At 36.0% G+C, this 16,666-nt stretch overlaps 1 protein-coding gene across 1 annotated transcript; it reads right to left on the reverse strand.

The window, feature by feature from the left end:
• Positions 1-1,130: 1,130 nt before the first annotated feature.
• On the reverse strand, positions 1,131-8,289 carry LOC147372715 (C-type lectin domain family 9 member A-like). Its single transcript, XM_086404127.1, has 5 exons — positions 7,019-8,289; positions 6,016-6,158; positions 3,380-3,486; positions 2,710-2,808; positions 1,131-2,004 (listed from the first exon to the last, which is right to left on the reverse strand). The coding sequence occupies exons 1-5, from the start codon at positions 7,197-7,199 to the stop codon at positions 1,938-1,940; spliced, it is 597 nt and encodes a 198-aa protein (XP_086260253.1). The 5' UTR covers positions 7,200-8,289; the 3' UTR covers positions 1,131-1,937.
• Positions 8,290-16,666: the final 8,377 nt, after the last annotated feature.

Raw genomic sequence — 16,666 nt, forward strand, 5'->3', positions numbered from 1 at the left:
ACCATCCCTCTGGGTCGTCCCAGTGCACTAGCCCCAAGCATCCAGTATCGTGCATCGAACCTGGACTGGCATCTAGTTTCATACATGATATTTTACATGTTTCAATGCCATTCTCCCAAATCTTCCCACCCTCTCCCTCTCCCATAGAGTCCAAAAGACTGTTCTATACATCAGTGTCTCTTTTGCTGTCTTGTACACAGGGTTATTGTCACCATCTTTATAAATTCCATATATATGCGTTATTATACTGTATTGGTGTTTTTCCTTCTGTGACTTTTGCTGTTTAAATTGTTCCAGCTTTGGCCATTGGTAATTCCTTTACCTAGTTGACATACCTCTACAGTTTTAAGCACTTCTCCATTTTCTAGAACTACAAAAATCTCCAGGCTCTTCTTATGTATTTCCTACCCCTATTTTAGAATCAGCCATTTTTTTCAAGTAGCTAAGATTTTATTTACTAATAATGGAATTATAATAAAAAATGGCCACTAAGTAAGTCTTTTCTTCTTTGCAAAAAAAAGGTAAAACAATTTTGAAAAAGACAATGCAGGAGAACTCACATCACTTCACAACGTCCTATAAATTCACAACAATCAAGTTATTGGTGAAAGAAGGCAGATATTCAGATCAATGAAATAGGATAGCGTTTAGAAATAGATACAAGTATAAGTGGTGAATTGATTTTTGACAAAAGTGCCATGATAATTCAACAGAAGAGTACAATTTTCAAAAAACGGTGCTGAAATAACTAGACATCTTTTTGCAAAACATTTTTTAAAAGAATTCAATCCATACTTTGTACTATATACAAAATTAATGCAATGAAATATAGATATCAATGTAAACAGAGCTTCTAGAAGAAGGCATAGGAGAAAATTTTTCAAGTTCAGGTTAATTAAGATTTCTTAATTAAAAACTTCATAAATATAAAAACATATGTTTAAAAATTATTTATTTCACTTCTTAAAGTTAAACTTCTGCTCATCTAAACTTCTAAAAAGAATGTTAAGAGAATACTAGGTATACTGGAAGGCAGTATTTATGAAACACATGTCTGAAAAAATATTAACATCCAAAATATATAAAGAGAGAACTCTCAGAGCTCAATAATAAGAAAATGGACAACCCAATAAATATAGGCAAAATATTTAATCAATCTTTACCATAGGAGATCATATGAAAGGATGGTGCACATTATTTATTGGTTCAGTTCAGTTCAGTCATTCAGTGGTGTCTGTTTCTTTGCGATCCCATGAATTGCAGCACGCCAGTCCTCCCTGTCCATCACCAACTCCTGCAGTTTACTCAAACTCATGTCCATCAAGTCGGTGATGCCATCCAGCCATCTCATCCTCTGTCATCCCCTTCTCCTCCTGCCCCCAATCCCTCCCAGCATCAGAGTCTTTTCCAATGAGTCAACTGTTGGCATGAGGTGGCCAAGGTATTAGAGTTTCAGCTTTAGCATCAGTCCTTCCAATGAACACCCAGGACTGATCTCCTTTAGAATGGACTGGCTGGATCTCCTTGCAGTCCAAGAGACTAACAAGAGTCTTCTCCAACACAGTTCAAAAGCATCAGTTCCTCAGTGCTCAGCTTTCTTCACAGTCCATCTCTCACATCCATACATGACCACTGGAAAAACCATAGCCTTGACTAGATGGACCTTTGTTGGCAAAGTAAGGTCTCTGCTTTTGAAAGTGCTATCTAGGTTGGTCATAACTTTCCTTCCAAGGAGTAAGCGTCTTTTAATTTCATGGCTGCAATCACCATCTGCAGTGATTTTGGAGCCCAGAAAAATAAAGTCTGACACTGTTTCCACTGTTTCCCCATCTATTTCCAATGAAGTGATGGGACCAGATGCCATGATCTTTGTTTTCTGAATGTTGAGCTTTAAGCCAACTTTTTCACTCTCCTCTTTCACTTTCACAACAGGCTTTTTATTTCCTCTTCACTTTTTGCCGTAAGGTGGTATCGTCTGCATATCTGAGGTTATCGATATTTCTCCTGGCAACATCCATTAGAGATATACAAATATACCTTTATTATACCACACCTTTATTAAAATTTTTTTCATTTTTTCAATATTAAAGTTAGTAGGACACTAGCAAATGGAATTCTCATACACTGCTAATAGAATGCAAAATGGTACAGCCACTTTGCAATATGGAATCATACCCAGAAGTCTGGACTTGCCAGAGAGCATTCAAGCTATTAGTTGTGGTATAGGTCACAAACATAGATCTATTTATTTTCTTTCTGTTATTATATTGTCTTTCTGCTAAAAAGTAATAAATCAAACAAATGCATATACAATTGATACAGAATAATGTCTTCACTTATTCTTGGCATTAAATCCCAGGTAAAATGTACATGGCTGTGACAACAGTTTGCAAGATTACTTACTAAATCTGTGTAAGTTGAAGAAATTGGCTACACAGTCCTAAGGTTCATGAGAAGCACTGATACTTTTTCACTCTGCCAACCTGTGCTCATAACTGGTGTGATCTGGGATTTATGTTTGAAAGAGGCAGAAGTGGAGGGTCCACAATGTATCTCTACCAAGCTAAAATATAGGTGCAGCCCATAACAAAGCATTCTGAAATGAGAGATACACAGACTGGACTTCCAAGGGTCTGAGTTTTTATAAAGAAATGTTGTTGCATGTGTCTTTGGTTGTTGTTTCATTAGGTAGCAAGACAAGCTACCTACTTCTCACAAATGAAGCACCTGAATCTGGAATAGACAGAAGCAGACATCTTTGTTGCTTTAATATATGCACAGTTTCCTTCGTTTGACTCGTTCCAATCACTTAAAATAAAAGCATATAAACAATGTAAAATAGACATTCACTAATGCAAACATAAGAAATATTGGTTCAAAGTTAAGGTATATATATTTTTTATTTCCTTACAAGAAACTATCCCTTGGTGCCTTAGCCTTTCCTAACACATACTTTATAAGGATTATAGCAACAAGTTGAAAAGCCTCCCTCTCTATATATACTCATTTTCTGAACTTAAATTCTTTGTATGTGTGTGTCTGTATGTACATGCAATGCTCATGTGTGTGCTAGTTGCTAAGTTATGTCCTATTCTTTACAACCCCATGGACAGTAGCCTGCCAGCCTCCTCTGTTCATGGGATTTCCCAGGCAAGAATATTGCAGTGCATTGCCATTCTCCAGGGGATCTTCCTGATCCAGGGATCAAACCTGGGTCTCCTGAATTACCAATGGATTTTTTACCACTGTGCCACATGTATATGCCCATATATGTATGTATATTTGTCTATATATTGAAAGTGTGCATTTCCCTATATACTTTTCAAAATGTAAACTAGAATATGGAACTTTTTATTTACTATCTATTCTTGAGACTTACAATTTTAGAAAAGGCAATGACTTATCTTCCCATGTCCATTGATTTCTGGTTCCTTTACGAGATAATCCAATCCAATAGAAATAGGATAGTCTGCTTTGAATGAAGTTCTGCAATAAAAAGAGATATAGTCTATGAGAAAAATGTCTTTTCATAATTCTGAAATGAAATAATAATCTTTTTAATATTTTATTATTTTGAGTAACAGTTTCAAATTCAATTTCATCCTGATTCTGTTCAAATGGTAAAATAATAGAGTCTTAATTACATTTATTAAATATAGTGACATAAATGAAACATAAAATAACACTGTCTTAGCTTACCTATCTTTTTTTTAAGATTTTTTTGAATGTAGATCATTTTTAAAGCTTTTATTGAATGTGTTGTAATATTGCTTTTTTTTATACTTTTGATTTTTAGCCAAGAGGCATGTGGGCTCTTAGGTGTATGACGAGGGGTCACATCTGTACCTTGTGTGTTGAAAGGTAAAGTCTTAACCATTGGACCACTAGGGAAGTCCTGTACCTATCTTATTTAATCTTCAGACTAAAATATCTTAATTTACTTTCAAAACTGACACTTGTAGCTCAAGAAAAAATTCTGAGCAAAATCGGTTGGTATTTTGAGGTTCAGGTGTGAAAGATGTGAGGTTTTTACCAATGTAATTTAAATTGTTTTCCCAAAGTACTGTGCTTATTTTTTGTGAAGTGAGCATCTTGAAGAAGTGGTCCTTATTCTACCAGATGAGATATTTACCTGGGTATCTGGAAATTACTTGATAAGTACACATGTAACTGATGTGCATCTTGTAACTTAATTTTTACCACATTTATGCACATATATTCAGATTTCGCTGATGGCTCAGTGGTAAAGAACCTGCCTGCTAATGAAGGTGATGAGGGTTTGATCTCTGGTTCTGGAAGATTCCCTGGAGAAGGAAATGGTCACCCACCCAAGTACTCTTGCCTGGGAAATCCCATGGACAGAGGAGCCTGGAAGGCTACAGTCCATGGGGTCACAAAAGAGTCGACATGACTTAGCAACTAAACAACAACAAACAACAGCCATGTTCATATATTATCTCATGTGATCTTCCTAACATATGTTGGAAAGAAAATATAACCAGTTTTTATTACAAGCAAAATAATGTGTGAAAGGGAACTAAAGAGAGAGTTTCTGACTATAAATTCTGTATTTCTCTATTCTGCTTTAGTTTTTACCCTTAGTTTGTTTTTATTTTCCTTTGTTTCTTTCACTATAGAGAATATGGCAAACACTTAGTCTCTCTACCCAGACAAAAGTTACGTATATACCATCTACTCATAAGATTTGACATTCAATTTCATGGTTTTCATAGATGATCTTATTTCTTGATGAAGATATCCTACATAAAAGATTAGGGCTTCTAGACTCTAAAGCTAATTTTTGAGCCCACCAGACTTCCCTGTCTATGGAATCCTCCAGGCAAGAATACTGGAGTGGGTTGCCATTCCCTTCTCCAGGGGATCTTGCTGACCCAGGGATCGAATCCAGATCTTCTGCATTGCAGGCAGATTCTTTATTGTCTGAGCCACCAGGGAAGCCCCTTGGAATAAAAAGGAAGTTAATTCAGATCTGCAAATGTCTTCTTTTCGGGTTCAGATTTGCTGTTTTCTTGATGGTTTTCAAGTTCATATTTTTATAGCTATTTATGAGTTGTTAAAACCAAAGATATGGGTGATTGTACTCTTACAGATAATTGAGTTAGTCTCAGTGTCTGTGAAAGAATAATAAAGATTCTCCTTAACTTGGAATGTAAGAATATATTTCTTGAAAGAGTAATAGTAAATTATTTCTCTATTCAAATCAAGGATATTGATAAGGATTATGAAATATTTAGTTCAATTTTCTTGGAAGTTAGTATGAGTTAAAATTTAATATGAGTTTGAATTAACTAATCTTCAATTTTAAATTCATACTAAGTCTTCCTTTTACCCTAAACTCAGTGGTATTGTACTTCTTGATTTTGTTGGAGGTAAAATGACATTTTTTTTCAGAGAGAAGCTACATTTCCATGAAATTATCAGTATGAAAATATAATTATCTCTGATAAAATGAAATATTTTAAGCATAATTGTTTCATGTTTCCATTTACATTTGCTCTACTGGAAAAGTTCTAATTGGGGGTGAGTTAGATGAATTAAATGAAATTCTGATTTCATTTCTACTCGTATTTCTGACCTTAAGATGAGAACTGTCTAGATCTAATCAACTTACAACTGTAAACTATGGACACTCAAATATTATCAAGCATTCAGATTTAGCTAACAGGACTTCCCCAGTGGTCAAGTTGTTAAGAATCTGTCAGGCAACGCAGGGGACACAGCTTGGATCCCCAGTCCAGTAAGATTCCACGTGCAACAGACAGCTAAACCTGAGCACTACAACTACGGAGCCTGAGCTTTGAGCCCATTCTCCACAACAAGGGAAGTCACCTCCACAAGAAGCCCTGTCACCGCAGTTAGAGAAAGCCCACGGGCAGCGAGGAAGACCCAGCACAGCTTAAAAAAAAAAAAAAAAAGATTTAGGCAACAACTAATGGCCAGAGGGCCAGATGAATAAGATGAATACAGGGTGAGATGGAAAAAGAAATACGTCACCAGCTCTTCCTTATCTTCTATCTTAAGAAGTGTGGAGTCCATTTCCTTGCAGCTTTTTTTACTTTCTTCAAAGTTCTTCAATTCATCCGAAATATAGTAAGATCTCTGTCCACAACACGACCATTTACTTTTACATTCCTTTCCTTAAAAACAAAAGATATTCCCCGGAGACCATTCAGAGTGTATCTTGAAAGGAATGCTCTGGAACTTAGCTACTGAGGAATCCTTTCTAGTCCTTGTAAAACCATTGATTTCGTGAGATGGATGGACTTCATTTCTAAGTTCCTGGCCTTAGGGAGATGACTTACATCCCTCCAAATCTATGCATAATACTATTAAAATTCTCTAGGAAATATATCTTAGAAAATTGATGTTTTTTCTCACAATCTCTACAGATAGGAGTTCACAGGGGAAAACAACTTCTTTGTATTCTCTGAAAGAAAGAAAGTGAAAGTCTCTCAGTCATGTCTGACTCTTTGTGACCTGTGAACTATACAGTCCATGGAATTCTCCAGGCCAGCATATTGGAGTGGGTAGCCTTTCCCTTCTCCAGGGGATTTCCTCAACCCAGGGATCGAACCCAGGTCTCCCGCATTGCAGGCGGATTCTTTACCAGCTGAGCCACAAGGGAAGCATTCTCTAGACCAAGTAAAATCTATAGGTACAGAGCTGATCTTAACTTAGCATTGATACACTAACCTAGTACCTAACCTACATACCCATATGAGAGCATATAATAATGATTAGAGAATGTGCTAAAGGAATGTAGAATTTTTTGGTAGAAAAAGTATTATTTTGAGAAATGGTGATTTAAAAGAATATATCATGTATACAGAAGAATCTAACTACTGGGAAAGATGAGTATTTTTTTCTGAAATTAAATAAAATGAAAGTTGGACTTCATAGTTGGCTGAGTCTAAAATAACATCCAAATGAGCAGGTTATCAATTGACTAAGAGAAGCAGAGAAGATACTTGTTGGTCTCAGTCTTTTATCTACATACCTATATTAAGTGGTTTCTCTTTGAAAGTCATGATTTTAGATGCGGAGTTTTTTGTGTTCCATTGTCCAATGGAGGCTCTGGTAATCCACCCTGGAAAACTTTCACTGTACATTATTGAAGTGAAGTGAAAGTAGCTCAGTTGTGTCCGACCATTTGTGATCCCATGTACTATATAGTCCATGGAATTCTCCAGGCCAGAATACTGGAGTGGGTAGCCTTTCCCTTCTCCAGGGGATCTTCCCAACCCAGGGGTTGAACCCAGATGTCCTGCATTGCAGGTGGATTCTTTACCAGCTGAGCCACAAGGGAAGCCCAATAATACTGGAGTGCGTAGCCTATCCCTTCTCCAGGGGACCTTCCCAACCCAGGAATCAAAACAGGGTCTCCCGCTGTGTTGGCAGATTTTTTACCGACTGAGCTCTCAGGGACATCAGTACATCATTAGCTCTAGGAAAACATAACATGGGGCAGACTAAAAGGCATACATTAAATTTTAAGATGTCGATTAATGTTCAGGAGTTTTATTCCTGTGCTTTTTAGGGAGATAAGACTATAAAGGAAGACGCAAATTACATCATGAAAAAGCCTTCAGGGATGCTAAGGTAGTTGGATTTTTAAGGTAAAGCTTGTGATCTCAATGCCAGCAATGAGTAATCTGAAAATAGCATTTTTGCAGAAGTATTCACAACAGCCAAGATATGGAAACATCCTAGGTGTCCATTGACAGATGAATGGATAAAAAAGTTGTGCAGTACACACACACACATATATATGCACATACATACAATACAATACTCAGCCACAAGAAAGAAGGAAATTCTGCCATTTGCAACCACATAGATGAACTTTAAGGACATTATACTAAATGAAATAAGTCAGACAAAGACAAGTATTGTATGCTGTCACTTATTTGTGGAATCTAAAAAACTGATCTCATAGAAGCAGAGAGCAGAATAGTAGGTTCTAGGTGTTGGGGAACAGAGAAGGAGGAGAAATGTTCAAAGGGTACATAATTTCAGTTATAAAATAAATACATGATGAGTATCTAATATACAGGATTGTGACTGTAATTTAAAATATTGTATTCAATACTTGAATGTTGCTGAGAAGATTTTAAATATTCTCACCACAAGAAAGAAGTGGTAATTATGTGGCTGGTGGTAATCACTTTACAATATATGTGTATAAAATCAACGCATTTTATAATTTCAACTTACACAGTGTTATATGTCAATTATAGCTCAATAAAGTTGGAAAAAATAAAAAAAAGAAAAATGTTCCATTTAAAATAGACCAAAAATAATTAATATCCAGAAATATATTTAACTAATATGTGCAAAACATATACTTTAAAAACAAAATTGTTAAAAATCAAAGGATAAATAAATGGATGGAAAGACATATCATATTTCCCTTATGTCACATGTGAAAATTAACTGAAAATGGATGAAGCACAAACATTAAGAAGAAAAAAAAATGCTTTAGATAGGATAGGTGAAAGTTGTGATCCTGGATTAGGCAATGGTTTCTTAGCTATGATACTAAAACCTCTGTTTTTGAATAACAATATTTTTTGTACCTTATAGCAGGATAAAATTAGAGTCAATTGCCTATAATGGATTTGGTGATCATATTGCTGCATAGGGAGAAAGCCTCTCTTATAATGATTATTTAGGAATATTTGTTGCCTGATTTTATAATTTATGTTCTACCCCAAAATCTGTTTCTATCTTCACTAGCCTAAGAGAGAGACAAAACACAAACTAAATTTATATTAGAAGTTTGAAATCATTATGTACCTTTCTGGAGCTTTGTTATCAGAGAGGACTTATTCTGTTCTGATATTTGGGTACCTAGAAAAAAATGTAAGTAATCTTTTAAAATATTAACATTGATTTAAATAAATCATAATAATTTTAGTTTTTAGTTGAAACATGGTGTTTTTAGAATTTAGGATGATCTGGAAAAAATTGCTTTTAGAATAATTAATAAGGTAATGAAGACTGGGGGGGTGCATATTTCAAAAACCTTAGAGAAGAGACTCTACCACCTCTTACAATACTTGGTTCAAGCAATCTCAAGAATTAATTTGTTTTTCTCAATAAGGTGTTTCAATTTCTTAAAGTATATCTTTGAGTTATAAAATCAGAAAATATCTATGTATATATTTAATTTTCCCTACAATCATTCTGTAATTTATATTTTGCTCAACGCACAATAACCATTCAATACTTAGGCTAAATGCACACATTAAAATAAGAGTTCTATTCCATAATAATATGACATTTTAGAGGCACCGACGATCATTAAAATGAAAGGTTCAATCATAATCTTTCAAAACTTGACTTATGTGGAATAAAAGTTATCACTCTCACTATAGTATACATCAAGACAAAACATACGATTCCCAGGATCACAACAATGAGCTTCTCTCGAGCTGATGGTGAATCTGCAGGGAGAGAAAAGGAAACACTGAGAAAGGAGTGATGGAGACAGTTATTTTAGAAGAACAAAAGATCCCACATCCGTGAGAATTTAAAGACATCAACTTGGACCCCAAAACATTTACCATTGCAATCCTCCTCTCAGAATATACCATTCCTTTTTCAGCGAATATAAGGCTTCATGAGTTGTAGATCAAAGACTACAAATTACAGCGATGCCTGGGTAGGTAGTCCTAGAGGAAGGCATGGCAACCTTCTCCAGCATTCCTGCCTGGAGAATCCCCATGGACAGAGGAGCCTGGCGGGCTACAGTCCATGGGGTGGCAAAGAGTTGGACACAACTGAGCGACTAAGCACAGCACAGCACATATGTCATATTAGAATATTGTATTTCAAACTCCAGCTCTAAGTCTCATTAATAAAAACATGTAAGCGGGTAAATGCTTTACACTTGCAGGGGTAGTTCCTGTCATTCCATTGACATAATGAAAGGCAATTTGAAAGTTTAATCCCACGTAGGTTTTCTCCTGCTCAGCTGCTAAAATTGATCTTTTCAGGATCTTACCTCTCATTTGCTGTCTCCTGGTGTCCTTAACCAGACTCGGTTCTGAGTAGCTTTCCTTTTGGTTCTTCATCTCTGTGGCTGTTTAATGTCAAGGATGTTGCTCTATGGAAACTTCACATAAGTAGTTAATAAATGGTGTATAAAATCACAAGAAACCTCAAAAGGTTAAACTGGGTGATGTGTGAGATCAGTTAACAGCACTCATTTAGCAGCTGAGCAAATCCAAGTTTGGTTCTCATTTCAGTAGACCTTTAGACAACTGTTTCATGGTAGAGTAAGTAGTTTTAAAGATACTATTTGGTGTTTAATAACCAAGAGTGGTGGGAATGGGTGGGAGGTGAGAGGCAAACTCAAAGGAGGGGACATATGTACACCTATGGTTAATTTATGCTGATGTATGACAGAAATCAAACCAATATTGTAAACCAGTCATCAATCAGTTAAAAACAAATAATTCTCTGTTTGACATAATGTTACTTGTTTATTGGAACAATGAAAATTAGCAGATTACTGGAAAAGTTCATGAATAGTAATATCCTGATGAATTGAAAGTCAAAATTCACAGAAACCCTTTAAAATTGTTATAATATCTTTGTTCAAATTAAAGTGCATATTGGAAAAACATGCACCAAATATATAGGTAAATTTAAAATCCATTAAAAGTTAAAGACAGCTTTCTCTGATGAGGGAATAACAGTATTGGCATATATGGTACACTCTGCATTAAACTACTTTAATTGGGACATTCATTAATGAAAAGGGAATGAGATGCTATTAAATAATTGTATTTTGAGTGATTGTGGAGCTCAAAGAAATCATTAAAAAATTAAAGAAATATTTTATATGTTAAAAATAGTACATGACATATTAAATTCTCCAAAAGAGTTTATCATATAAAGACAAAACAATGTTAAAATGACATTAAATACTTATTTTACATGAGTAATTGACAATTGTCAATGGCTAAGATATGAAATCACAAAATGATAAGGAAAAGCATACATCATTTAAGGAAGAACAATGTGGGTACAAACTTCCAGGAAGATCCTGAGGCTGTTAAGTCAATGAGGGAAGCTTTAGTTGTATCAGCAATTATAAGAAGTCAATAATGTGGCTTAATAATTCAGTCAATGGATTCTGTAGTCAGTGCAATCTACAATTAATTCTGGCTTTGAAATTTACAATGTATGACCTTTAAAAATTATTTAGTATTTAGCAAATGAGTTTACTAATAAAAATGAGAATAAAAATATGTATGATATAAAGCATGTAAAACACCTAATATTAAATTTGACTTTTATTTTATTTCTTATTTTAATACAGTTGCCATGGTAGTATTCATATTAGGCAATATAATTTATTAGACAGAAATCTCTGTGTTAGTGTGTTTTATCTTTTTTCAAATTTATGACCAAGTTTTTATAAAGCATTTGATAGTATATAATTGAGGTAATCCAGCATTTTACTGGAGGTACCATATTCTGATTTTTACTTTAATTAGACCAGTGAAGAATTTTATTGGCCATTCACAATTCTATGAATCCATTTTAAGAACCTATTTTTAAGGGCTGAGTTAAATATTTAATACTATATCTAATTATATGACCATTGATGACAAAATACAATGTTAACTGTCCCTTGTCCTGATGCTTCTGATACTTCCTCTTAAATTGGATTGATTAACAAACTCAGTTATACATAAAGTTTTCCCTTGAATAACGTCTGCAGGCAAGAATTTGAACATTTTAAGAAATCTTCCCAAATACTTCATATTTTATTCTTATTTTCTCCCCAAATTAAAATTCCAAAATATCAAATACAGATACCAATCTCTCTTTAATTTGTTTGCTTAGCAATTGTCCCTAAGTCGAACCACATTGGCATTTGTAATCTCCTGGTAAATGGGATGAGGAATTAGGAAGGAGAGGGAAACACATACCTTCTACAGGCCAGAGTCCTGCCTCTTCTCGTGAGTGGCCAGGTTACTGTGAAAATCAAACAATGTCTGTGGTCTTCACAGACTGCCCTGTGAAGGCCCAGAGTGAAACAATAGTGGAAAAAGTACATTCTTATCACCGAGTCACTGAAACAGGAAATTCTTACGCTTGGGTATTTCGAAGACAGTTTATCTCATCACACAACTCCAGAATATAGGAGACTTTGGATATGTAGTGTATCCGTTAGTTTGTTCTTTGGTGAGTTCTTCTGAGAATTAATTTCACTTTCTAAAAGATATAGGGGGACAAAGGACATGATCACCCTGCTGTTAAGTTGCTTTCACTTCATTCATCAATGCTGAACATCTACTCCTTGTCAAGAGTAAGTTCAATGTTTAAGTTTTACTTTTAGATAAGTTTGCTAAATCTAGGCATTACTTATTTCTTTTCCTTATAATCTCATTGTGTCATTTCTATTATAATGGAGGAAATCACAATTCCATTAACAGTACGTATTTAAGGATACTTATCCCTAATTCAGAAGAGTTACTACATTTTAAACTTTTTAAACTGTCATCTAATTTTTGGCTTTCTAAAATCTATAAAAATGGAATATAAATCTGTAGTTATATACCAATTTATTGTTGTTTTTTAGTCGTGAAGCCATGTCTGACTCTTTGTGACTCTGTGGTCTGCAGCAGGCAAAGCTTCCCTTTTACAATGTCCCTGAGTTTGTCTAATTCACATCCAGTGATGGGCTTCCCTGGTGGCTCAGATGGTAAAGAATCTGCTTGTGATGCAACAGACCTGGGTTCAGTCCCTGGCTGAGGAAGATCCCCTGGAGAAAGAAATGGCAACCCGCTCCAGGATTCTTGCTTGGAAAATTCCATGGAGAGAGGAGGCTAGCGGGGCTACCGTCCATGGGGTCACAGAATCAGACATGACTGAAGAGACTGAGCACACCCACGACTACATGTCCATTGAGTCAGTGAGGTCATCCAGTCACATATTCCTCTGTGGCCCTCTTCTCCTCTTGCATTGAATCTTTTCCAGCATCAGGATCTTTTCCAATGAATCAGCTCTTTACATCAGGTGGCCAAAGTTTTGGTGCTTCGGTTTCAGCCTCAGTCCTTCACATGAATACTCAGGGTTTATTTCCTTGAGGGTTGACTGGCTTGATCTCCTTGCTGTCCAAGGGACTCTCTCCAGGACCATAGCTGGAAAACATCAATTCTTTGGCGTTCAGCCTTTATGGTTCAACTCTCAAATCCATACGTGACTACTGAAAAACCATTTCTTTGATTAAATGGACCTTTGTTGGCAAAATGATGTCTCTGCTTTTTAATATGCTATCTAATTCTGTCATAGCTTTACTTCCAAGGAGCAAGTACTTTAAATTTCATGGCGCAGTCATTGTAGACAGTGATTTTGGAGCCCAAGAAAATGAAATTTGACACAGTTTACACTTTTTCTCCATCTATTTGCTATGAAGTGATGGGACTGGATGCCATGATCCCTGTTTTTTGATTGTTAAACTTTAAGCCATCTTTTTCAGTCTCCTGTTTCACCTGCATCAACAGGCTCTTTAGTTCCTCTTCAGTTTCTGTCATTAAAGTGGTATCATCTGCTATCTGAGGTTGTTGATATCTCTCGCTGCAATCTTAATTGCATCTTGTGAGTCATCCAGCCAGAACTTCATATGATGTACTCTGCAAATAATTTAAATAAGCAGGGTGACAATATCCAGCCTTGAAGTATTCCCTTCCCAATTTTGAACCAATTGCATTCCGTTGTTCCACGTCCTGTTCTACTGTTGCTTCTTGACCTGCATGCAGATTTCTCTGGAGGCAGCTAAATTGGTCTGGTATTCCCATCTCTTTAAGAATATTCCACAGGTGGTTGTGATCACCACAGTCAAAGGCTTTAGTAGAGTCGATGGGGCAAAAGTAGATTTTTTTCTGGAATTCCCTGGCTTTCTCTGTGATTCAATGGATGTTGGCAATTTGATCATCTGCCTTCTTTGAATCCAGCCTGAATATCTGGAAGTTCTCTGTTCATGTACTGCTGAAGATTATCTTCGAGGATTTTGAGCATAATCTTTGTATCATGTGAAATGAGTGCCATTTTAGGATAATTTGAACGTTATTCGGCATTGCCTTTCTTTGGGATTGGAATGAAAACTGCCCTTTTCCAATCCTGTGGCCACTGCTGAGTTTTCCAGTTTGCTGGCATATTGAGTGCAGCACTTTAACAGCATTATTCTTTAGAATTTGAATAGCTCAGCTGGCATTACACCACATCCAATACCCTGTTTTTAGTAAGGCTTTCTAAGGACCGCTTGGCTATACACTTCAGAATGTCTGGCTCTAGGTGAGTGACCACACCATTGTGGTTATCTGGGTCATTAAGAGCTTTTCTGTACAGCTCAGTTCAGTTCAGTTCAGTCGCTCAGTCCTGTCCGACTCTTTGCGACCCTATGAATCGCAGCATGCCCGGCATCCCTGTCCATCACTAACTCCCAGAGTTCACTGAGACTCACGTCCATTGAGTCAGTGATGCCATCCAGCCATCTCATCTTCTGTCATCCCCTTCTCCTCCTGCCCCCAATCCCTCCCAGCATCAGAGTCTTTTCCAATGAGTCAACTTTTCACATGAGCTGGTCAAAGTACTGGAGTTTCAGCTTTAGCATCATTCCTTCCAAAGAAATCCCAGGGCTGATCTCCTTCACAAGGGACTGTTTGGATCTCATTGCAGTCCAAGGGACTCTCAAGAGTCTTCTCCAATAACACAGTTCTAAAGCATCAATTCTTCAGCACTCAGCCTTCTTCACAGTCCAATTCTCACATCCATACATGACCACAGGAAAAACCATAGCCTTGACTAGATAGACCTTTGTTGGCAAAGTAATGTCCCTACTTTTGAATACGCTATGTAGGTTGGACATAACTCTCTTTCCAAGGAGTAAGCATCTTTTAATTTCATGGCTGCAGTCACAGGTATTCTGGGTATTTTTGCCACCTGGTAGGCTGCAGTCCATGGGATTGCTAAGAGGCAGACTTGACTGAGTGACTTCACTTTCACTTTTCACTCTCATGCATTTGAGAATGAAATGGCAGCCCCTTCCAGTGTTCTTGCCTGGAGAATCCCAGGGAAGGGGGAGCCTGGTGGGCTGCCGTCTACGGGGTGGCACAGAGTCGGACATGACTGAAGCGACTTAGCAGCAGTAGCAACAACATGGTTAGTCCACCTAGAGCCAAGATAAATACTCAAAATACTAAGAGTATTTTGAATTTAGTGTTTATTATATAATTGTTTGTGACTAAATCTAAAATGACAGTACCTAGTGACCTAAGAGATATAGATAAATTAGATGTCCATAGTAAGTGCAATATTATCCTTCTAACAATATGGCTAGATGGATTCATTTCTCGGAAGTTTTTTAAATGGAGGGAAATTGCCAAAATTATGAAATAACTCTGTGTAAAGGAAACATTTTAAGGTCTTATAATGAAGAAACTTTTATTCTAGTTGAAAATTTGGATATGCAGAAAGGAAAGAAGAATTGAAGAAAAGAACTTATGTGGATATGTCCAAATAGATATTGACAGGTACAATAGTAATGATAAAGTATCAAATTGTGCATATATGTTTGTATTAGAATTCAAGGCAGCAAAAATGGCATGAGCAGTGAAAAAGGTAGAGAGAAATTACGTCTTTTCGTTGTTTCATAAAAGTACAAAAATATGAACTTACTGGAGTATTGAGTAAAGAATGCATGCTGTAAAATGTAGGGCACTTATAGAACTGCTGCTGAGTTGCTTCAGGTGTGTCCGACTCTGTGCGTCCCATAGACACTTACCCCACCAGGCTCCCCTGTCCCTGGAATTCTCCAGGCAAGAACACTGGAGTGGGTTGCCATTTCCTTCTCCAGTGCATGAAAGTGAAAAGTGAAAGTGAAGTCGCTCAGTTGTGTCCGACAGCAATCCCATGGACTGCAGCCTACCAGGCTTCTCCATCCATTGGATTTTTCCAGGCAAAAGTACTTGAGTGGGTCGCCATTGCCTTGTCCACTTATAGAACTAAGACATATTAAATTTATAAATTCTTATAAAAGAAAGTTAAAAATATTTATTGTGAAAGCTAAGAAAACAACATAATGTAGAATTCAAAGTAACAATATATTATACTTAACTAATAACTATATGTACTTACATATAAATAATATATGTAAATAGAGCATATAAATCCTAAATTCATATTAAATATATATGGAATAGCTTTCCATTTAAATTTTAAGAATGTTTATATTTTAAAATATTTTGTTTAACACAGCTATGTATGTAAAACAGTTATTTTAATAACTGCTCACTTAATGAGCCATATTATTTTATCAAAAGCCATGAACTGGAAAGTAAAGAACACAAACTGCTTTAGTTAATGTACTCTCACAGTATAAAGCAAGAACCACGTTACAAAAGATGGAGACTGTTTAATAATTATATATTGAGTATCTAAGCTATTAGCAGTTAAAAAATGTATGTACTGAATAACACAAGGTCAACACAGATTTGAAAACCATGCATAAATAATCATAAATGGAGATTTAAACAATTTATGTCCACTACTTACCAAGCAAGCAGATATAGCAGTAGGCAATAGAAATATCTAAGCTAGACAAGTAACCAGTACATATATGAACACA

Source organism: Bos grunniens, chromosome 5, assembly GCF_055505025.1.
Source record: "Bos grunniens cultivar Pamir isolate PY7600 chromosome 5, Bosgru_T2T1.0, whole genome shotgun sequence".
Classification (NCBI taxonomy): Eukaryota; Metazoa; Chordata; class Mammalia; order Artiodactyla; family Bovidae; genus Bos; species Bos grunniens.

Bases quoted from the DNA above. Each gene is read 5' to 3' on its own strand.
- LOC147372715 (XM_086404127.1), bottom strand. From the start codon at position 7,199: ATGGACTATATAGTACATGGGATCACAAATGGTCGGACACAACTGAGC. The intron at 6,159-7,018 runs GTATGTAGATAA...TTTGTTTTTAAG, and splicing joins AGAGAAACCACTTAATATAG to GAAAGGAATGTAAAAGTAAA. The intron at 2,809-3,379 runs GTAAGTCTCAAG...TTTTATTTTAAG, and splicing joins TCATTGCCTTTTCTAAAATT to TGATTGGAACGAGTCAAACG.